The sequence below is a fragment of the Heptranchias perlo genome, chromosome 21, assembly GCF_035084215.1.
Source record: "Heptranchias perlo isolate sHepPer1 chromosome 21, sHepPer1.hap1, whole genome shotgun sequence".
NCBI lineage: Eukaryota > Metazoa > Chordata > Chondrichthyes > Hexanchiformes > Hexanchidae > Heptranchias > Heptranchias perlo.
The window spans coordinates 38259971-38284642 of NC_090345.1; the positions used below are offsets into that span (position 1 = coordinate 38259971).

The 24672-nt window shown below is 44.8% G+C and overlaps 1 protein-coding gene across 3 annotated transcripts; it reads right to left on the reverse strand.

The window, feature by feature from the left end:
* Window positions 1-216: 216 nt before the first annotated feature.
* Window positions 217-24672, reverse strand: LOC137340160 (interferon-induced protein with tetratricopeptide repeats 5-like). 3 transcript variants are annotated; one of them, XR_010966721.1, is made up of 3 exons: window positions 24587-24672; window positions 7074-9022; window positions 217-3409 (listed from the first exon to the last, which is right to left on the reverse strand). XR_010966721.1 is itself a non-coding variant. In XM_068002512.1 (2 exons), exons 1-2 carry the CDS (start codon window positions 24589-24591, stop codon window positions 7582-7584), a joined length of 1446 nt encoding a protein of 481 aa, XP_067858613.1. In that variant the 5' UTR covers window positions 24592-24672; the 3' UTR covers window positions 6443-7581. The 3 variants fall into 3 exon arrangements, 1 of the variants encoding a protein (XP_067858613.1); XR_010966720.1 differs by lacking the exon at window positions 217-3409 and adding an exon at window positions 6443-6822; XM_068002512.1 differs by lacking the exon at window positions 217-3409 and having other exon boundaries at window positions 6443-9022.

Sequence of the window (24672 nt, forward strand, 5' to 3'; positions counted from 1 at the left end):
AAGTCCTGGGGCTGAGATGATTGGCCTCCAACAAGCACTACCATCTTCCTTTGTGCTAGGTATGACTCCAGCCACTGAAGAGTTTTCCCCCTGATTCCCAATGACTTCAATTTTACTAGGGCTCTTTGGTGCCACACTCGGTCAAATGCTGCCTTGATGTTGACGATCCGGATTCTTTCCCCTCAGTCTGGTTCAGTAAAAACTGAGTCGAATACATTTTAAAGTTCAACACAACTTTAATATAGCAGGGTTCTTAGTCTGCAGCATTGATTTGGACTCCTGATAGAGCCCCTCTATGCTGGCAGAGCAAGAACAAGAAACATACAGAAATCCACACGTTTTTATACAGATCAATAGGGGTTGGAACATACTTAACGAGGCTCAACACCAATCATAAGCCGGGCATAGGTTGCCATGCGAGGTTACATTATTGCCGGCCAATCATAGATCGTCCATGTGCTGATCATGCTGCTGTTAGACATCAAAGGGGATACTTCCTCACCTTCCAACCTGGAATGTTCTTTCCTGTTCCTTCTGTTCCTTATCTCCCAACTTGGAATGTCTTTCAACTTTGGCTAAGCTCGTTACCTATATTGATCTGCCATAAACATGGAGACATTCAGACCAGTCCTTGAATCACATCAAAGACTCTACATTGATAAGACAATGCAAACCTGCTGACTACGCAAACATATGGCCCAGCAGGAGGCCAGGCCACCTGTACCAATCTCAGTTACTAACTAATTAACCCTTTCTAACCATTTTGCATTCTGCTTCTTTGCCACGTAGGCATTTTAATATTTTACCGAAAACTGACCACGTAGGGATTCTCATTCCCCCCTTTTATCATTTCATGATAACCAATTATTACGGTGCTCACTGGTTCTGCAGGTTCTGCAGCGCAGCAACATTTAAGTAAGCAATAAACTATAAGATTTATAACAATGAATATGACTAGCCCTTGAACTGGAGAAGTCCCAATAGAACACAGACATGTTTCATCAATACGCCTTTGTACTCTTATCTGTTCTCAGGAACAGACTCCTTCTAAACATCTCTCAAGTAAGCTGCGAATGTCCTTGGTCAGCTAAACCTATTCATGTTAGTTTGAAAAGGCTAACAGAGTCAAATATCCTATGGTGCTTTCTATTTTGTTTCCAGCCTAACTAGACTGAATGGTACCTTTCAGACCATTTTACACCTGTGAATTGGTGCCCTCCCCATTATATCCCTTAATCCAAATTCTCCCTACAATATCCCGTTAGATGCTGTACCTCATCTTAACCAGGTTCCCTTCGTGTTGGCCACCAGTCCGGGTGGAAGAGAGGCAGAGCATCTGATAATCCTATCAAACTATAATTGTCTTCCCTTTTACATGCACCTTACCCCAGCGGGTGCTACTCCCGGTACCATTAAGATGTGTTCTTAGTTGAAACCACAGAGACAATGGGGACATTCTTACCCAGGCTCTGTTTCATTATCTTTGCCAAACCCTTCATCCTCTGCTTACATTTATTACATGCAATGAAAATCAAGAAGCACATTACAACAAACTGCACTGCGACTAATACATATGAAATTAATCTAATCCAAAGATGGATCTGTATATTCAGTCCCAAATTCCAGAGGTCATTTCACCAGGTGGTGACTTTAATTTGGTCAATGTCATGCTTAATGTTGTTATTGTCCTGTTGTAGGTTATAATAAACCTTCTGGGAGAGGCGTATCTCCATTCGCAATGCTTTCAAGTATTTAGGCAACAGGGGTGTCAGATACCCAAATGTGTCCTGATATGCTTTCAAGTCCTTTCTGACATTCTCAGAAACTTGTAAGGTGGTGAGGTTATGCCGGTGTATCTCTACCAGTTCCTCGGGTCCAATCCGAACCAGGACTTCAGAAATGGAGTAGAATTCTGGACTTAAAATATCACAAGTTAGATTGGCATATTTAAACGTTTTCAAATTAGTTGTAACACAGTATTCGTCCTCTCCGGCATATGCCACTTAAGTGGGTTTTAGATCCGCCTCTAGGGCCTCCATGGTACAGTTAATATCCGGATTGGTACCGGTATTATTAAACCCACACTGTGCTTCTAGGCTGTGTCCAACACTATGTGGACACACAGTGACAGCATGTCTAGTAACACATCCCTTTAATTTTGTTCCAGCCAATCAGCCTAAATCTACATCCTCTAGTTCTTGAACCCTCTGCTAGGGGAAACAGGTACTTCCTGTCTACTTTATCTGGGCCCCTCATAATCTTGTAATTTTGTATCCATCGTGCGGATATCTTCTAAATATTGTTTCTCCCAATTTTATTGTTAACTGATGGGAACCTAACCCTGAATTTTGGAAATCCAAATTACTGTGTCCCTCTTTACTTTAATTTCAGTCCTTTTGATTGATACCAGTGTTTCCTGACTGTTTCATTAATTAGTTGGTTTCTCTATGGACCATGTGTCAGTGCCTTGTTTAAAAGGATTTCTCACTCGCCTGGACCACATTAACCATTTTCCTGTTGTGCTGTTGTCAAGTAACTGAGCCTGTCTGAGACTCATTCTTCACTGTATCTTCTTCATGTATCTCCGCATACTAGCAGCATCTCATAGGAATGAGCTTAGTGTTCTTAGATATTAACTTTCTGCTGGCCAGTCTCTGCTTCCTCATGGTATTTCCGAACATTTTCCATGGCACACATCATATGTCCTGTAGGATTCAGTCCTGTAAAAGCAACTGGTTTGTTTAAAGAGTGGTTGCAATAGCTCACCAGACCATAGGCCTTTGTAATCATGTTCTTCATCCTGATCTCCGTTTCAGATGATGGCAACATACATTTGTATCTTTTATGTCCACTGTAGCCATTCTTAGGTTTTCAGGTTATCTTATCAAAAAGATCAGGGGTGTCTAGAGTGCTTATCTCCCTCTGCATGGTCCCGATGTCAGGGTAGTGGCCAGGCTATTGAGTGTAGTTTTCTCATTATTCATTATAGGCAAGGACACAAATATCTCCACGAGAAAGCTATCAATTTACTATTCTTAACTACACTTTCCTGACTTCCACTAGATTGTATATTTATGCCAGATTGATTTTTTTATCATGCCCAATTCAATGACTTTAGAGAAAAATTCCCATTTCTCCCCACCTCGAGCACTCTGTCTCGGACGACAATAAATAGGTTAAAACAAAACAAATCAAAATGTTTTCAAAAGAAGAGAATCAGGTTGATATCACCACGCTGTGACATTTGGTATCCGCTGATGTCTGCAGCTAAAGTCTTAAATCTTTAACACCACTGGATCGTTTCCTGCACCAAATTTCTCCAGCAAAGGTTGCACCGTAACTTTGTAACTACTCTTGGTAATCCTGCACCATCAACACTCACGTGGTCCCAAAAAAAAACCAGGGTCACCTGTTTTAAAAGAAACACAGAAAATCCATTGCGGCTCTTCTTGAGAGCCCAAGTGATTAATTTGTCAAATCTTCATTTATTATTTATTTATCCAAAGGAATAATCCCTTTACCCGAAACAAATTCAGAAAACAAAACAGGAGAGAGAAATTGCATAGTCCCTCTCTCGCTCTCTCTCTGAAGCACGCAGCCTGTCTGAAATAAACACTGTCTCTCCCACATGTACGCAGGGCTGCAGACTGGAATTTCTAACTCCAAGTCCTAATCTCTGTGTTTTCAAGATGTAACCACATTAAGCAGATATCATTAGCAGCCGCCTGCTAAGATACGTTATATTCCTCTTTTATTAATTTATTAATGGTTTGGGCATGTGTTTCTAGCACTGTAGCTATCCTTTGCAAATATATGGTCAGCATTTGATCCTCAGACAATTCCTTATCTGTATTTTCATTTATCTTTTAATATATCTTTAATGCGAAACCCTAAATCTCTGACCTTTTGATCTAATGTTGTCAAATCAATGGTGTTAACAACTGATGTGGAGATGCCGGTGATGGACTGGGGTTGACAATTGTAAACAATTTTACAACACCAAGTTATAGTCCAGCAATTTTATTTTAAATTCACAAGCTTTCGGAGGCTACCCCCTTCCTCAGGTGAACGATGTGGAAAATCAGTCAAGATCAGATTTTCAGTGGAAGATCAGATGTGGAAAATCAGTCAAAATCAGATTTTCAGTGGAAGATCAGATTTTCCACATCGTTCACCTGAGGAAGGGGGTAGCCTCCGAAAGCTTGTGAATTTAAAATAAAATTGCTGGACTATAACTTGGTGTTGTAAAATTGTTTACAGTTAACAACTGAGGCAAAGGCAGTTGCTATATCACTTATCACAGATCTTTACGTCTCCATATTTGCCTATCTCTTTTTACGATGTCCACCTCCATTCCATGTCGCTCTTTGTTTTAACACTTGAGTTAGGAGGTGTTGATCTAATTGTTGAGTTTTCTTAGCATTCTCAATGCGAGTTATATAATTTGTCAGGGAAGGTCTCCCCTCTTTGGTCAGATCTTGTATTCTACTATTAATTTCAAATAAAATTGAATAGCCCCAGAACTTGTCAAAACTTCCTTATCATACTGTGGCAGGGTAAAACTGATAGGCATTTAGTACCCTGTGTCAGTACATAGCTCAAGTAATGGACTTCCAATTGTCTAACCTATGCTTCCTTTTCATATGATTTGTTTTACATTCCTTTCTTATCAATTTTTCACTGTAGCGTGAAAACTTATATCTCAGTCAATTGTAGCCTTTGGCATTTCCGAGTGATTGGGACAATTTTACTAATATAACCTATACAAATTGTTACCTCATGTTCACCTGTGTTCTGGGCAAGCCTCAGACAGTTCTCAACCGACTGGGTCATTTCTATCTGTTTGAACTGCTCTTGGCATGACAGTCTGGCTTCTTGGGATGGAAGGGGTTAATATTAACTTGCTCTTGTGGTCGGAGTATTTTGATCCTTCTCCCTTTGAGATTATGTTCCCACCTTCAAAATTTCTCTTCACACAGGTTTGACTGATTTTTTTACTTCTCACATTTGTGGATTGCTTTATACTATACTTTTGCACACTATTTTTTCACATACTTTTAGTGGATGTGATTATAATCAATGCTCTGAGCTGTTCCAGCTTTCCGACTTTTCCTGTCACAATGATACCAGATAGTTTTTTTAATGTATCCCGTTAATTTTTAACCTCTCTTTAAACCACAGCCAATCACAAAATAAACATTCAAAATGCCAATTTTTTGAAGATCCCATGTCTGGAATTTAACATGCCCACACTTTATAAGAACCAGAATTTAATAGGTCACTTAACCTAAATAACTCCAATTTTAATTCAGCAGTATCAGAATTAAACACATGACAAGACAGATACATTACACAAAGGAAGAAAACACGTAAGACACAGTAAGAAGGGGGCGTGGCCCACAACACCGACAAAAAAAAACGCTGATCAAGACAGGCTTTTTAAAGGGACAGTACACTTAAACAACAAAACCTCTCTTTTTCGGGTCTCTGTCTTTCAAACATTTGTCTAGTCACTTAATTCTATCCATATTTTTTTTTTACAGTACTGTCTCCATAAAGCAATTAGTTCTTTGGCTGTGGTACCTCTGTTATTTTTCCAAATTAATTCCTGAGCCGTTTTGGCGTCATCGAAGTTTTTAGTTCCTCCCAATGGCCATTGACCATTCCCCAGTCTTTTATTCTTATTCAACTAGTCAACACAACCGTATTATCGCCACTCAGTTGCTTATTACAGAATTTGAGGACGGTACTGATGCTTGTGCCTCACAATCCTAAGTGCCCTTGGTCCCTACGCCCACTTCAAGGTCCTGACTTTCACGTGGGGGATTTCCCCTCTTAACAACCGGTCTAAGGCTGCACGTTGAGACAGGCACTTCCTTCTGTAGTCGATCAGCACAAGCAATCAGTTCCCGTTCATACCCAATCCCCAGGGACTCGAAGTTCCTGTTTATACCCAATCACCAGGAATTCGAACCCTGACTCAGTGATATTTTGATCACTAGTTCCTGTTTATATCCAATCACCAGGATCTTAAACCCTGACTACCCTCAGTGATATTAACCACTGACCTACCGCTTACAAGTTATTCCCTCAGTACGTACGCTGACCCTCAGCCGGAGCTGACCCTCAGTGATATTCGACCACTGACCTATTCCTGCTATTTCTGTGTATTCGCCAGACTGACCTGAATCTTGTAAGGAGGCCACACGAGTGTTAGTGATTGGACGATTCGTCATCAGACTGACGGATTGGAGGAAAACCGACGTAGTAAATTAAGACTACTTACATCGGGGCGCTATTTCCTTCCTCTGTGTCTGAGACAATCCGTCTCTTACTCCGCGAACTCTCGGTGAACGACCGTTAATATCCCCGTACAGGCCACCAAATGACGATCCGGATTCTTTCCCCTCAGTCTAGTTCAGTAAAAACTGAGTCGAATACATTTTAAAGTTCAACACAACTTTAATAGCAGGGTTCTTAGTCTGCAGCATTGATTTGGACTCCTGATAGAGTCCCTCTATGCTGGCAGAGCAAGAACAAGAAACATACAGAAATCCACACGTTTTTATACAGATCAATAGGGGTTGGAACATACTTAACGAGGGTCAACGCCAATCATAAGCCGGGCATAGGTTGCCATGCGAGGTTACATTATTGCCGGCCAATCATAGATCGTCCATGTGCTGATCAAGCTGCTGTTAGACATCAAAGGGGATACTTCCTCACCTTCCAACCTGGAATGTTCTTTCCTGTTCCTTCTGTTCCTTATCTCCCAACTTGGAATGTCTTTCAACTTTGGCTAAGCTCGTTACCTATATTGATCTGCCATAAACATGGAGACATTCAGACCAGTCCTTGAATCACATCAAAGACTCTACATTGATAAGACAATGCAAACCTGCTGACTACGCAAACATATGGCCAGGCCACCTGTACCAATCTCAGTTACTAACTAATTAACCCTTTCTAACCATTTTGCATTCTGCTTCTTTGCCACGTAGGCATTTTAATATTTTACCGAAAACTGACCACGTAGGGATTCTCAATGTCAAGGGCAGTCACTCTCACCTCACCTCTGGAATTCAACTCTTTTGTCTATGTTTGGACCAAGGCTGTAATGAGGTCTGGAGCAGAGTGGTTCTGGCGGAACCCAAACTGAGCATCGGTGAGCAGGTTATTGGTGAGTAAGTGCCGTTTGATAGCACTGTCGACGACACCTTCCATCACTTTGCTGATGATTGAGAGCAGGCTGATGGGGATTGGATCACCTGTTTTACACCATCGGCCAAAGCTAAAATTACTAACTATGTCCATTTCAGTTTCAGCTGTTGAAATCAGCAAAAAAATGAGTTGAAATCTTGTCATTAGCTCAGAAATTTATACTTATCGTTACTGTAACCATAGCAAGTGGGAACGTGAATGCAGCATGATAGGGTCGATGAGTAGCAACACAACCCTATGTCAAATGGGAAGTCTGTCAACTAATGTTAAGATTATTTTTGAACTATTTACTGCAAAACAACACATTGAAAACGGGATTCAATTTCCTCAGGTAAATCGGAGACACATTTTAACATTGCCCTATGTAACCTGATGCAGCTCTCGTAGAGCACTTCGATATTCTTCATTCTCAGGATCACCCTCCAGGGCTTTCTTAAAGAATTCAATGGCTTCTGATTTCTTGCCATCAACCTGGTGTATTAGCCCCAATATACCAAAGGCTACACTGTCTCTTGAATATCTATTCATTCGATCTTCAGCAATTTGTTTCAATTTTGCACGGCATTTCTCGTTTTTCTTGGTGTTAACTTTGAGTTTTAAGCATTCCTTGAAAAGATGAATGGCATTCAGCTGGGATCTCTTCTCATGCAGCTCGTACTGTCCATAGTTCCAACGTATTAATTGTTTATTCAAAAGGCTGTAATCTTCATTTCTAAGTAGGTTGACGTAGATGTCATCGGCTTTGGAATATTCTCCGGATTCTGCAAAGATTTCTGCCAAATCAAATATTGCAAAAATAAGTGAGGGTTTCTGATCAAACGCTGTTTGGAAATGGTATTTGCAAAGTTCAATCAATTCTTTTCTTTCTTCATGATTAATGTATTTCGGACGTGTTTTCTTCAGTACAATCAGCTTAGTTTTGTAACATAAGCCAATCTGGTGGTGAAGGAGTGCTGAAGACGATTTAATCTTCAGTGCCTTTTTCAATAGCTGTAAGGAATATTCAACAGACCCTTGTTTTCTTAAAAATTTGCCTGCATACTGAATTATATATGGATCATCAGGAGATTTCAGCAGTACTTCTTCAACTAATCTACAACATTTCTCAGTTTGATTGAATTCCTGTAGTCTTAGAGCCAACATGATCTTGACAAAAGTGTCATTTGGGTTCAGTGCTAAGGCGCGGTGTAACTGATTCACTGCTTTGCAGTGTTCAGGACACTGTGGGTCTCCAAAGGTTTCTTTAAGTCGAAACAGAGCAGTTGCATGAGCTGCATTCCATTCAATGTCATCAGGATCCCCCTCCAGTGCCTTCTCAATACACTCATTTGCCTCTTCGTAATATTTCCTGCTAAATTTCAACAGCGACCAACTCTTCTCTCCGTATACTTCAGGTATCATTGCTGTGTACCGAGAACCATTAGGAAATTGTTGACAGATCATCTCCAGCTTGTCGAGGTAGGACTGGGCCTCTGTCAGTTCACCCACGTGATAATATACCCAGGCATAGTTTCCATATGTGATGATGCTTCTTTTTCCAATTTCATGTTTGTGATTCTTCATCAAAATCTCTTCAGCTTCCCATAAATTGTTGATTGACTCCTCGCGGTTTCCTTTCATACAGTTTACAAAAGCGAGTAGATTGTAAGGCATGGCTTGATATTTCACAATATCAGACTCTATTATATAATTTAGCCGTTCCTGCAAATCATCCCACTCAACATCTTCCATCTGTAGATTCCACGTGAAGTGACATTGTAGCTGAAGTAATTTCATTTTCAGGGAGTTCCTTTCAGTATCACTGTAAGAAATATGTTTAAATATTTAATAGTTTTGTTAAACATTCAGAAAGAAATAGCTATGGGGAAATTATTATGTACAGTCCAACATAGAAACTCAAGAAACTCAGTAAAGCTAATAAGCAGTCCCAAAAAAGCTGGCAATTCAAATAATAACCAGAAGTTCAAACACACGAACATACAAAAATAACAGACAGGAAAAGACCAGCTGGACCATGGAGTCTGTCCCATACTGTCATGGTGCAAATTAACACCACAACCTTCATTGCCCCTCCCCACCAGCCAGCCTCGCAGCCTCCCCGAAAATAAGCTTATGATTAAGGCCACTACTTTACAGTAACGGAATGAGGTAAATTCTCTTTTATTACAAGGCAGTCCAGAATTTTCACTATTGTTTCAGGATCATATTTCATCATTTAGACCCCTTTTCTGTGGAAAACAAAACCTAAAGGTTTTGCCTATGATTTGATCACAAGATGGAATAGAGTTACCTGTTTGTTTCTGTCGTGCCTAGAGACTGTTTCCAGAGGGGATCTTATGGCTCAGTATTTTCCTCTGTGCAGCTGGTGGTTGCTGTGCAGTTTGGAGGCAAGGGGAACATCTTAGGCTGGGACGGTTGTCCCTGGAGCAAAGTCAGCAGCCAGCAGGAGTCGGATATCGCAGGAGAGGAGCTGAGCACAGGAGGGTCACAGCAAAGATCGGCAAAGGCTCAAGCCGCTGATACCAGAGAACTTGCAGCCAGCAGGAATTCAGAATCGGATCCTGGGATCTTTCTGCTTACATGGCTGAGCTACTCATTGCTTTAACCAGATGAGCCGTCGGGTAAACCAAACTCATTTAATTGAACTAGTACCTATGTCAGCCATGGCTCAGTGGTAGCACTGTGGCCTATGAGTCAGTAGGTTGTGAGGTTCAAGTCCCATGCCAGAGATTTGAGTGCAAAATCTAGGCTGACACTTCAGCACAATACTGAGGGAGTGCTGTACTGTCAGTGGTGTCAGGTGAACATAAAATCCCATGGCACTACTTCATAGAATCATAGAATGATACAGCACAGAAGCAGGCCATTCATCCCATTGGACTTGTGCTGTCTCTTTGAAGGGGCTATCCAATTAATCCCACTGCCCTGCTCTTTCCCTATCACCTGCATCTTTTTCCTTTTCAAGTATTTATCCAATTACCTTTTGAAAGTTATTATTTAATCTGTTTCCACCATCCTTTCAGGCAGTGCATTCCAGATCATAACAATTCGCTGTGTAAAAAATGGTTCCTCACATCGCATCTGGTTCTATAAATCTGTGTCCTTTGGTTATCGACCCTTCTGCCATTGGAAACAGTTTCTCCTTATTTACTCTATCAAAACCCTTAATGATTTTGAACACCACTATCAAATCTCCCCTTAACTTTCTCTGCTCTGAGGAGAACAACCCCAGTTTCTCTAGTCTCTCCACGTAACTGAAGACTTTGATCGCTGGCACCATTCTAGTAAATCTCCTCTGCACCCTCTCTAAGGCCTTGACATCCTTCCTAAAGTGTGGTACCCAGAATAGGACACAACCTTCCAGCTGGTGCCCAGAAAGTGTTTTATAAAGGTTTAGCATAACTTCCTTGCTTTTGAACTGAATGCCTCTATTTATAAAGGCAAGATTCCCGTATGCCTCTTTAACAGCCTTCTCAACTTGTCCTGCCACCTTCAAAGGCTTGTGTACGTACACCCAGATCTCTCTGTTCCTGCATTCCCTTTAAAATTGTACCATTTCATTTATATTGCCTCTCCTCATTCTTCCTTCCAAAATTAATAACTTCACACTTCCCCGCGTTAAATTTCATCTGCCATGTGTCTGCCCATTTCACCAATCTGTTATGTCCTCCTGAACTCTGTTATCATCCTCCTCGCTGTTTACTACATTTCTGAGTTTTGTGTCATGTGCAAATTTGGAAATTATGCCCCATATTCCCAAGGTCATTTATATACATCAAATAGAGCAGTGGGGGAAACTACTGCACACTTCCCTCTGGTCTGAAAAACAACCGTTCACCACTACTCTCTGTATTCTGTCCCTTAACTAATGTCTTATCCATGTAGCCACTCCCCATTTAATCCCATGGGCTTCAATTTTGCTAACATGTTTTATTGTGTGATATTTTATCAATCATCTTTAGAAAGTCCATATACACAACATCAACTGAACTAAGCTCATCAATCTTCTCCATTACTTCATCAAAGAACTCAATCAAGTTAGTCAAACATGATTTGCCTTTAACAAATTCGTGCTGGCTTTCAATTATTCACTCATATTTTTCTAAGTGCCAATTAATTTTGTCCCGAATTAGTGTCTCTAAAAGTTTCCGCACCAACGATGTTAGACTGACTGGCCTATAATTGTTGGGTTTCTCCCCCTCTCCTTTTTTGAACAGGGATGAAACATTTGCAATCCTCCAGTCCTCTGGCACCACTCCCATATCCAAGGAGGATTGGAAGATTGTGGCCAGAGCTTCCACAATTTCCATCCTACTTCCCTCAGCAACCTAGGATGCATCCCATCTGGACCGGGTGACTTTTCTACTTTGAGCGCTGCCAACCTTTTAAGTGCCTCCTCTTTATCTATTTTTATCCTATCCAATTTCTCTACTACCCCCTCCTTTATGTGCCATTGGCAGCATCCTCTTCTTTAGTGAAGACAGATGCAAAGTATTCATTTAGTACCTCAACCATGCCCTCTGCCTCCACATTCCTTTTACTATTCGTATGTTTATAAAAGACTTTTGGGTGCCTTCATAAGTTACCCGCTAATCTATTTTCACACACTATCTTTGCCCGTCTTATTTCCTTTTTCAGTTCTCCCCTGTACTTTTTGTATTCTGCTTGGTTCTCTACTGAATTATGAACCAAACATTTATCACAAGCCTCCTTTTTCTGTTTCATTTTAATCTCTATATCTTTAGTCATCCAGGGAGTTCTAGTTTTTGGATGCTTTTCTTTTCCCCCTCCTGGGAATGTGTCTAGTCTGTATGCGTACCATCTTCTCTTTGAAAGCCTCCCATTGCTCATTTGCTGTTTTACCTGTCAATCTTTGATTCCAATCGACCATGGCCAGATCCCTTTACAACTCACTGAAAATAGCTCTCCTCCAATTGAGTGTTTTCACGTTTGTATATTTCTTATCATTTTCGATAACTACTCTAAGCCTAATGATATTGTGATCACTGTTTCCTAATTGCTCCCTCACTGAAACATGCTGCACTTGCCCAAATTCATTCCCCTGAACTAGGTCCAACACTGCTTCCTTCCTCAATTGGCTGGAGACATGCTGATCAAGAAAGTTCTCTTGTACACATTTCAGGAATTTCTCCCCCTCTTTGTCCTTTACACTCTTATTAGCCCAGCCTGTAGTAGGATAATTGAATCCAACCATTATCATTACTCCAAAGTTCTTGCATCGTTCTGTAATTTGCCTGCAAATTTGCTCCTCTATCTCCTTCCCACTATTTAGTGGCCCGTTGTACTCATCCAGCAGAATAATAGCTCTTCTATTATTCCTTAATTCTAACCAAATATATTCTGTTTTCGAAGATGAGCCAATGGGTCCCTCAACCAACATCACTAAAAATAGATTATCTGGTCGTTATCACAGTGCTGTTTTTGGGACCTTGCTGTGTGCAAATTGGCTGCCACATTTCCTTCAGTAAAACAGTGACTACACTTCAAAAGTATTTAATTGGCTGTAAAACACTTTGGGATGTCCTGAGGTTGTGAAAGGTGCTATATAAATGCAAGTCATTCTTTCTTTACCTAACCTGAATTGTCAACCTTCTGCATGTTGTATAGTTTGAACAGTGTGCTGATTAAATATTGGTCTGTTGATTAAATGTGCAAATTAAGTTCTGGCAGCAAACCAACATTTGGGGCCAGATTTTAGCACCGGGTTTCCAGTGCGTTCTCGGCGGGGGGGGGGGCCTCAAAAATCCCGATATCCAGGTCTGTGACCGGATCGCGCCTCGATCCCGGCCACTTCCGGGTTCCGCGCTGACGTGCGGGGGTGCGTGCGCAGCCCCCGCTGGTGGGAATCCCGCAGGCAATTAAAGCCAGCGGGATGCCACTTGAGTGTATTTACTTTGCTTGTTCAGGTCATTAAATGACCTGATTCAGCTGTCTTATTAGGAAGTGTGGGATTTTACCTTCAACCCAGACTGTTTCACATACTGGGGGAAACACTCTCACTCCAACCAGACGTGTTGCAGTGGGCAGCCTGTGGCAGCTGCCAAGGTGCACTCCACAGGTGGGGAGGGGGAGAGCCTTCCCCAACGCAGGAGGACACTCCGTAACATTGGGCAACGCCTGCCCTCCACCACCCTCCTCCAAGCCAGAAGATTCACCGGCGTGGAAGTGCAACCCCTGTGCGAGGACACACTTTTCTACCGTGCACAACCCCGCAGACCGACACCTGCCAGATGGGGGCTGCGTTGACCTCCTCGGAGGACGAACAGCATGACCAGCCTCAGCAGCCTCGCAGTCCACGCCATCCGCCTCAGAGACGTGCATCCCCACAACACGGTGCTGTGGCACATCCACCTGCACAGCAGGATGGAGGGCAACCGCAGAGAGAGATGCGTCGCAGGAGGCACTACCCTCCGCACAGGGTCTACAGACCGAGGCTCAGCATCATGGACCTCTCTGAGCAGCAGTGCATACGTAGGCTCAGAGTTACTCGCCAGGTAGTCGCCGACATCTGCAGCCTCCTCAATGACAAGCTGCTCCCGGATGGACCAAGCAGCATCTTCTTACCCATCGCCGTCAAAGTCACCACTGCCCTCAACTTCTTCGCCTCCGGATCCTTCCAGGGTGCCACGGGGGACATCACCGGGGTCTTTCAGTCGTCTGCACACAAGTGCATAAGGCAGGTCACCGATGGGTTGTTCCGCAGGGCCTCGACCTACATCAACTTCGCCATGGATGAGCGCAGCCAGACGGAGAGGGCGGTTGGATTCCATGCTGTGGCTGGGTGTAATCGATTGCACCCACATCGCAATACAGGCACCTCCACATGAGCTAGGGCTGTTCATCAACAGGAAAGGGTATCACTCCATGAACGCCCAGCACATTTGTGACCACCGCTAGAGATTCCTACACGTATGCGCCAGATACCCTGGCAGCTGCCACGATGCCTTTGTCCTCAGGGAGTCCACCGTCCCGCCCCTCTTCCACGCACCCAACACCGGCAACGGCTGGCTCCTCGGCGACAAGGGATATCCCCTGCACACGTGGCTTATGACACCTCTGAGGAACCCCATTACTGAGCCACAGCGTCGGTATAATGACAGCCACATTGCGACCAGGTCTACAATTGAGCAGGCCATAGGGCTGCTCAAGATGCGCTTCAGGTGCCTTGATCGTTCTGGGGGAGCGCTCCAATACACGCCATTCAGAGTGGGACGAATTATAGTTGTCTGCTGTGCCCTGCACAACATGGCACTACAGAGAGGGGTGCCGCTGGAGGAGGCCCCGTGCACACCCGCCACCCACATTGAGGACGACAATGAGGAGGAGGAGGAGGAGGAAGAGGAGGAGTACGAGCGAGAGGAGGAGGAACGACCCATGGGCCAAACACCGGCTCACCTGCGTGCTCGTCAGGCCAGGGAGGCACTCATATGCCAACGGTTCTCCTAACATCACACTGTGTGAGGCGTTCACATGTCATAACGTGCACAGACGAGGGTCCATACAGGCTCCCTCCACAGAAGAGTGGTGCCTGTACACCTGCACCCACTGGATTATACCCAATGGGTGGGACAGGGTGGTCGTCGTCATGATGATGAGGTGCACGGAAGGGACATATTGCACAAGCTGCAGAAGTATGGACAAGAGGTGGCAGCATTGGTGAGAAAAAGTGACTTTATTTCGTGTTGCCATTCAAAGACTGGAAATAAAAAGATAACAAATAGACAAACACCCTGGTGCAATCCCTGTGTGCTCACGGAACTTTGGGTTTTCGTTTCCTGGTACCCCTACGTGGTGCTACCCCTGTGGTTCCAGCAGAGGTGGTGGCAGGTTGCTCCTGTTCATGCCCTGACCTGGGAGATGCTTTGGGCCGACGCCCCCTGTGTTTCGGTGCCCGTGAGGGCACCTCCACAGCCTTCCAGGCTGCAACCGGGGACATCCCCAGTGTCTCTCAGTCGTCGGCGCAGATGGGCCCGGCAAATACACCTACACCCACTCTGCAGTGACACACTGGGTGGCATCAGTGGTGGGTCCTCATAGGGATACCCAGGAGCGGGCATTATTGCACAAACCGGACAGGATTCGCGAAGACATGGCACTAGTGGCGCCAATATAATGTGTGATGTGAGTTGTTCTTCAATTCAAAAGAAGTAGGAACCATGACAAACCCTCAAACACCCTTGTGCATCCCCTTCATGCTCACGACACGTTTGCCTTACGCTGCCTACTGCACATATGCGATGCATGCCCTGTGGCTGCAGCACAGGTGGTGGCAGGTTGAGTGAGGCTGGCCGTGAGAGAGATGCACGAGAGGGTGAGTATGGGATAGAGCCATGACATTGTATGAGGATTGGGTTGCGTGTTAGTGGCGGGATGAGTACTCGCGAGGTGAGTAGGTGCAGGTAAGATGAGGATGGGGTTTGAGTGGGTATGAGGGGTGATGTGACAGAGTAGTGTTGGCGGTGCTGAAGGAGATGTGGGGTGGGGGCAGTGTTGTGGCAGAGAGAGTGTAGGGGAAAGACTACGTGTTCTCACTGTGGCTGACCTACTGAGGTCATTGGTGCGCCTCCTGCACTGTATGCAGGTGGGCGATATGTTGGTGGCGCAGCTGACCCCCTCTGCCACCTCGGGCCAGGCCTTCTTGGTGGCAGAGGCAGGCCACTTCCTCCCGGCCGCTGGGGGGATGATCTCTGTCCTCTCCCTCCTCCTCACCCCATCTAATGATCCCTGGGGTGAGGCATCATTAAACTGGGAGCAGCCTTCCCCCTGGTCTGCTCCATGCTGTAATTTTTACTGTTTGTGGCAGCATCTGTCAGTTGAGGACTGCCCCTTTAAATAGAGCGCCTCCAGCTGACAGATCGTACTGCGCATGCGCAGCCCGCCCGACGCGCAGATCAGCGTCGGGGAACCCGGAGGAGCAGGTAAGTGGATCCAATGGTACTCAGTAAAATAATGGGACTCAAGGCGGATAAATCCCCTGGACCTGATGGCTTCCATCCTAGGGTCTTGAGGGAAGTGGCAGTAGGGATTGTGGATGCTTTGGTGATAGTTTTCCAAAATTCCCTGGACTCAGGACAGGTCCCGGCAGATTGGAAAACTGCTAATGTAACACCGTTATTTAAAAAGGGTAGTAGGCAGAAGGCTGGAAATTATAGGCCAGTTAGCTTAACATCTGTGGTGGGTAAAATTTTGGAGTCTATTATTAAGGAGACAGTAACGGAACATTTAGATAAGCATAATTTAATAGGACAAAGTCAGCATGGCTTTATGAAGGGGAAGTCATGTCTGACAAATTTGCTTGAGTTCTTCGAGGATATAACGTATAGGGTGGATAAAGGGGAACCAGTGGACATAGTGTATTTAGACTTCCAGAAGGCATTCGACAAGGTGCCACATAAAAGATTATTACTTAAGATAAAAAATCACGGGATTGGGGGTAATATTCTGGCATGGGTGGAGGATTGGTTATCGAACAGGAAGCAGAGAGTTGGGATAAATGGTTCATTTTCGGACTGGCAACCAGTAACCAGTGGTGTTCCACAGGGGTCGGTGCTGGGTCCCCAACTCTTTACAATCTATATTAACGATTTGGAGGAGGGGACCGAGTGCAACATATCAAAATTTGCAGATGATACAAAGATGGGAGGGAAAGTAGAGTGAGGAGGACATAAAAAACCTGCAAGGGGATATAGACAGGCTGGGTGAGTGGGCGGAGATTTGGCAGATGCAATATAATATTGGAAAATGTGAGGTTATGCACTTTGGCAGGAAAAATCAGAGAGCAAGTTATTTTCTTAATGGCGAGAGACTGGAAAGTACTGCAGTACAAAGGGATCTGGGGGTCCTAGTGCAAGAAAATCAAAAAGTTGGTATGCAGGTGCAGCAGGTGATCAAGAAAGCCAACGGAATGTTGGCTTTTATTGCTAGGGGGATAGAATATAAAAACAAGGAGGTATTGCTGCAGTTATATAAGGTATTGGTGAGACCGCACCTGGAATACTGCATACAGTTTTGGTCTCCATACTTAAGAAAAGACATACTTGCTCTCGAGGCAGTACAAAGAAGGTTCACTCGGTTAATCCCGGGGATGAGGGGGCGGACATATGAGGAGAGGTTGAGTAGATTGGGACTCTACTCATTGGAGTTCAGAAGAATGAGAGGCGATCTTATTGAAACATATAAGATTGTGAAGGGTCTTGATCGGGTGGATGCAGTAAGGATGTTCCCAAAGATGGGTGAAACTAGAACTAGGGGGCATAATCTTAGAATAAGGGGCTGCTCTTTCAAAACTGAGATGAGGAGAAACTTCTTCACTCAGAGGGTGGTAGGTCTGTGGAATTTGCTGCCCCAGGAAGCTGTGGAAGCTACATCATTAGATAAATTTAAAACAGAAATAGACAGTTTCCTAGAAGTAAAGGGAATTAGGGGTTATGGGGAGCGGGCAGGAAATTGGACATGAAGCTGAGTTCGGATCGGTCAATGCCCTGTGGGTGGCGGAGAGGGCCCAGGGGCTGTGTGGCCGGGTCCTGCTCCGACTTCTTGTGTTCTTTAGATTTGTGGTTGGGATCAGATCAGCCATGATCTTATTGAATGGCGGAGCAGGCTCGAGGGGCCGATTGGCCTACTCCTGCTCCAATTTCTTATGTTCTTTTATGTTCTTATGTTCTTATGTAATTAGTGTGTTGCCTGCTGCGATCGCGCGGACAACCCACTAATTTCACCGGGCACGTTTTGAACGCGCCCGCAGGCCTACCCGCCGGGAACCCGCACCCCTGGTAAAATCGGGCCCTTGGTGTCTCAGAGCTCCAGGTCTACAGTTAGTCAGTGCAGGTTAAAGTATTCAAGTGAGACTGTTGACACTTCGAGTGCCTTTAAACTGAAGCAAGTTACAGTCAGGCAGAGCCCAGTTTACGTTGATTAGCTACCGCCTGGCTGTAACTGTCCTGTTTAGGAGAGAGCTCGGTGCATGCCCGGTTACCACGGTCAGAGCTATCTGACAAAAGTTACAGATTTAAATGTTAGAGAACATGGAGAGCGGAATCTCGATTCCCTAAACATTCTCTTCATTGCCCTCCATTTCGCTCGCTTCCCTTTCCTGTCAGAGCTGCTTTTGAAGAGAAAGAGGGAAATGGTGAGAGAAAAAGTGAGAGGGAAGGGGGAGGGATAGGCTGGTAATATCTTGCTTTATTGCAAATGACTAGTGCAGGGCTATTCAGCTCAGCTGCCTTGATCCTGCTGTGAGTCTCTCTCTCCCTCTCTCCTTCTCAGCTCCTGTCCTTCTCCAGGCTGCTCTCGGGGCTCTTGTCATCTCTACGCTGCTCTCTTGAGTTTCTCTTTTGAACTCTTCTCCTCTCCAAACAGCATTCGGGGCTTTTTTGCCTCTCTTTCCCTTCCTGCATGTACTGCCCCCCCTCCCTCCTGTCTTCCCATGTTCTGGCTGACTTCACCCCCCTGCCCACTTCACACTCCACCTTCTGAAGTGACGGACTGCAGCTGTTCACACTACTTCCAGAGCATGGGGCACTGTGCCCGGGCATTCTCCCTCCTCTCCACTCAATCACAGACAGACCGTGACTGTAAGTATCACTAATTACAGTTACAATTTGACATAATCATGTATCCCATCCTGCAAAGCTTTAGGCGCTTGGCTAAAAAGCGAGACTGTGGGCAGACCTTGCGTCTGTGAGAATACAGAGGGAGCCAGCATCCCACAGGAAATGATATGCCTGACACCAGGCAAAGTGATTGAGAATATTGCAGACAATAAAACCATGAAACAGACACATTGAAGGCCAATTGTCAGAAACAGATAACAAAATGTCCCAAGGCACAATCAAAGACTCAGGGCTTGGACACAGACTAATCCTGTATGTTAATTGCAGGAGCTTTGTTCAGATAATTAGGTAACTTTAGCGATTGGGGTACACAGGATGAGACATTTTAAATTTCTGCATCGGAACAATCAAAATACACAGAAAGATAAGGGCATGTCCCTCCCAATAAGATGGATAGAATGGACTACAGTTAACACCATAGAATGGATAAAGATGTCTGGAAAATTGAGCACCCTGGGGGAGAGGAGATGTCTGGGACAGACTCCATCATGGGACTAATGTCGTGAAGCTACCAGAAGCAAATATGCTTCAGAAAGTTATATAAACTGAAACACTGTCCCGCGAAAGGTAGGAGCAGCTTCTGGGGTGACGGAGGCACACACACCCTACGAAACCTGATCAGCTTGAAACTTTCCAGGGACAGGTTGTACCATCTTTGTTTATTTGATATAACTGTATCAGAACATTGTTATATAAATACTTATTAGGAACAGAGGAACAGGAGTAGGCCATTCAGCCCCTCGTGCCTGCTTCACCATTTGATATGATCATGGTTGGTCTGTGATCTAACTCCATATACCTGCCTTTGGCCCATATCCCTTAATATCTTTGGTTGCCAAAAAGCTATCTATCTCAGATTTAAATTTAGCAATTGAGCTCGTATCAATTGCCGTTTGCGGAAGAGAGTTCCAAACTTCTACCACCCTTTGTGTGTAGAAATGTTTTCTGATCTCACTCCTGAAAGGTCTGGCTCTAATTTTTAGATTGTGCCCCCTACTCCTAGAATCCCCAACCAGTGGAAATAGTTTCTCTCAATCCACCCTATCCGTTCCCCTTAATATCTTATAAATTTCGATCAGATCACCCCTTAACCTTCTAAACTCGAGAGAATACAACCCCAATTTGTGTAATCTCTCCTCGTAACTTAACCCTTGAAGTCCGGGTATCATTCCAGTAAACCTACGCTGCACTGCCTCCAAGGCCAATATGTCCTTCCGAAGGTGCGGTGCCCAGAACTGCTCACAGTACTCCAGGTGCGGTCTAACCAGGGTTTTGTACAGCTGCAGCATAACTTCTGCCCCCTTGTACTCTAGTCCTCGAGATATAAAGGCCAGCATTCCATTAGCCTTATTGATTATTTTCTGCACCTGTTCATGACACTTCAATGATCTATGTACCTGAACCCCAAAGTCCCTTTGGACATCCACAGTTTTTAACTTTTTACCATTTAGAAAGTACCCTGTTCTATCCTTTTTTGATCCAAAGTGGATGACCTCACATTTGCCTACATTGAATTCCATTTGCCACAGTTTTGCCCATTCACCTAATCTATTAATATCGCTTTGTAATTTTATGTTTTCATCTACACTGCTTACAATGCCACCAATCTTTGTGTCATCGGCAAACTTAGATATGAGACTTTCTATGCCTTCATCTAAGTCGTTAATAAATATTGTGAATAATTGAGGCCCCAAGACAGATCTCTGCGGGACTCCACTAGTCACATCCTGCCAATGTGAGTACCTACCCATTATCCCTACTCTCTGTCGCCTTTCGCTCAGCCAACTTCCTAACCAAGTCCGTACTTTTCCCTCGATTCCATGGGCTTCTATCTTAGCTAACAGTCTCTTATGTGAGACTTTATCAAATGCCTTCTGGAAGTCCATATAAATAACATCCATTGACATTCCCCTGTCCACTACTTTAGTCACCTCTTCAAAAAATTCAATCAGGTTTGTCAGGCACAACCTACCTTTCACAAATCCATGCTGGCTCTCTGTGATTAACTGAAAATTCTCGAGGTGTTCAGTCACCCGATCCTTAATTATGGACACCAGCATTTTCCCCACATCAGATGTTAGGCTAACTGGTCTATAATTCCCCGGTTTCCCTCTCTCTCCTTTCTTAAAATGTGGAGTGACATGTGCAATTTTCCAATTTAGAGGGACAGTTCCTGAATCGAGAGAACTTTCTTGTTTGGTATAAATGCATTAGAACGTTGTTCTTGTGTCTATAATAAAGCTTGCATGTTCGGTCACACTCGGGCCCAAAGCATTGTGGAAGTTATTATTAAGAAGGATTAACAACCCTTGGTAGCATTAATAATAGCTTTTTTCCAACATGTTACATTGACACGACCGAAGACATAGAAAGCAAATGGACCAAGAGTGATTTTTTTTTTATTCGTACATGGGGTGTGGGCGTCGCTGGCAAGGCCGGCATTTATTGCCCATCCCTAATTGACCTTGAGAAGGTGGTGGTGAGCCGCCTTCTTGAAACGCTGCAGTTCGTGTGGTGAAGGTTCTCCCACAGTGCTGTTAGGAAGGGAGTTCCAGGATTTTGACCCAGCGACGATGAAGGAACAGCGATATATTTCCAAGTCGGGATGACGAGTGACTTGGAGGGGAACGTGCAGGTGGTGTTGTTCCCATGTGCCTGCTGCTCTTGTCCTTCTAGGTGGTAGAGGTCGCGAGTTTGGGAGGTGCTGTCGAAGAAGCCTTGGCGAGTTGCTGCAGTGCATCCTGTTGATGGTACACACTGCAGCCACTGTGCGCTGGTGGTGAAGGGAGTGAATGTTTAGGGTGATGGATGGGGTGCCAATCAAGCGGGCTGCTTTGTCCTGGATGGTATCGAGCTTCTTCAGTGTTGTTGGAGCTGCACTCATCCAGCAAGTGGAGAGTATTCCATCACACTCCTGACTTGTGCCTTGTAGATGGTGGAAGGGATTTGGGGAGTCAGGAGGTGAGTCACTCATCGCAGAATACCCAGCCTCTGACCTGCTCTTGTAGCCACAGTATTTATATGGCTGGTCCAGTTAAGTTTCTGGTCAATGGTGACCCCCAGGATGTTGATTGTGGGGGATTCGGCGATGGTAATGCCGTTGAATGTCAAGGGGAGGTGGTTAGACTCTCTCTTGTTGGAGATGGTCATTGCCTGGCACTTGTCTGGCGTGAATGTTACTTGCCACTTATCAGCCCAAGCCTGGATGTTGTCCAGGTCTTGCTGCATGCGGGCTCGGATTGCTTCATTAGCTGAGGGGTTGCGAATGGAACTGAACACTGTGTAATCATCAGCGAACATCCCCATTTCTGATCTTATGATGGAGGGAAGGTCATTAATGAAGCAGCTGAAGATGGTTGGGCCTAGGACACTGCCCTGAGGAACTCCTGCAGCAATGTCCTGGGGCTGAGATGATTGGCCTCCAACAACCACTACCATCTTCCTTTGTGCTAGGTATGACTCCAGCCACTGGAGAGTTTTTCCCCTGATTCCCATTGACTTCAATTTTACTAGGGCTCCTTGGTGCCACACTCGGTCAAATGCTGCCTTGATGTCAAGGGCAGTCACTCTCACCTCACCTCTGGAATTCAGCTCTTTTGTCTATGTTTGGACCAAGGCTGTAATGAGGTTTGGAGCCGAGTAGTTCTGGCGGAACCCAAACTGAGCATCGGTGAGCAGGTTATTGGTGAGTAAGTGCCGCTTGAAAGCACTGTCGACGACACCTTGCTTCACTTTGCTGATGATTGAGAGTAGACTGATGGGGCGGCAATTGGCCGGCTTGGATATGTCCTGCTTTTTTTGTGGACAGGACATACCTGGGCAATTTTCCACATTGTCGGGTAGATGCCAGTGTTGTAGCTGTACTGGAACAGCTTGGCTAGAGGCGCAGCTAGTTCCGGAGCACAAGTCTTCAGCACTACAGCTGGGATGTTGTCGGGGCCCATAGCCTTTGCTGTATTGAGTGCACTCAGCCGTTTCTTGATATCACGTGGAGTGAATCGAATTTGCTGAAGACTTGCTTCTGTGATGGTGGGGATATCGGGAGGAGGCCAAGATGGATCTTCCACTCGGCACTTCTGGCTGAAGATGGTTGCAAACGCTTCAGCCTTGTCTTTTGCACTCACGTGCTGGACTCCGCCATCGTTGAGGATGGGGATGTTTGCAGAGCCTCCTCCTCCCGTTAGTTGTTTAATTGTCCACCACCATTCACGACTGGATGTGGCAGGACTGCAGAGCTTTGATCTGATCCGTTGGTTGTGGAATCGCTTCGCTCTGTCTATAGCATGTTTCTTCCGCTGTTTAGCATGCATGTAGTCCTGAGTTGTAGCTTCACCAGGTTGGCACCTCATTTTTAGGTACGCCTGGTGCTGCTCCTGGCATGCTCTTCTACACTCCTCATTGAACCAGGGTTGATCCCCTGGCTTCTTGGTAATGGTAGAGTGAGGAATATGCCGGGCCATGAGGTTACAGATTGTGCTGGAATACAATTCTGCTGCTGCTGACGGCCTACAGCGCCTCATGGATGCCCAGTTTTGAGCTGCTAAATCTGTTCTGAATCTATCCCATTTAGCACGGTGGTAGTGCCACACAACACGTTGGATGGTGTCCTCAGTGCAAAGACTGGACTTCATTTCTACGAGGACTGTGCGGTGGTCACTCCTACCAATGCTGTCATGGACAGATGCATCTGTGACAGGTAGATTGGTGAGGACGAGGTCAAGTAAGTTTTTCCCTCGTGTTGTTTCGCTCACCACCTGCCACAGGCCCAGTCTAGCAGTTATGTCCTTCAGGACTCGGCCAACTCGGTCAGTAGTGGTGCTACCGAGCCACTCTTGGTGATGGACATTGAAGTCCCCCACCCAGAGTACATTCTGTGGCCTTGCTACCCTCAATGCTTCCTCCAAGTGGTGTTCGACATGGAGGAGGACTGATTCATCAGCTGAGGGAGCAAGCGACTTTAGGACATGGACTTCTATGGTTTAATTAGTGTAATATAAAGAATTGTATTTTATCAAGAAAGAAAAGACTTGCATTTATATAGCATATTTCACAACCTCAGGGCATCCCAAAATTCTTTGCAGCCAATGAAGTACTTTTGAATTGTCGTCACTGTTGTAATATAGGAAACGTGGTAGCCAATTTGCAGGCAGCAAGGTCCCACAAACAGCAATGTGATAATGGCCAGATAATCTGTTTTAGTGATTTTTGTTTAGAGATAAATATTGGCCAGAACACCACCTCTCGTCTTTGAAATAGTGCCATGGGATCTTTTACATCCACCTGAGAGGGCATAAGAGGCCACGGTTTAACGTCTCATCCAAAATCCGACACCTCCAACAATGCAGCACTCCCTCAGTACTGCAATGGAACACCAGCCTGGATTTTGTGCTCAACTCTCTGGAGTGGGACTTGAGCTCACAACTCACTGATTCAGAGGCCATGATGTGGAGATGCCGGTGATGGGCTGGGGTTGACAATTGTAAATAATTTTACAACACCAAGTTATAGTCCAACGATTTTATTTGAAATTTACAAGCTTGCGGAGGCTTCCTCCTTCCTCAGGTAAATGTCAGGAACTCCTCGAAGCCTACGCATTTATAAATCACAGAACAATGCATGGTGATTACAGATAGTCTCTGAATCATAAATGATTCAGAGGCGAGAGTGCCACCACTGAGCCACGGCAGACACTTATATCAAACATGCTATTTACACAGGAAAATCTCTCTTACCTCATGATGTTCTGAATGAATAGGCCAGTTTCTTGTTTATTTTCACTTACGTTGTCTGATCAGCTGGATAAACAGAACTAATTGCG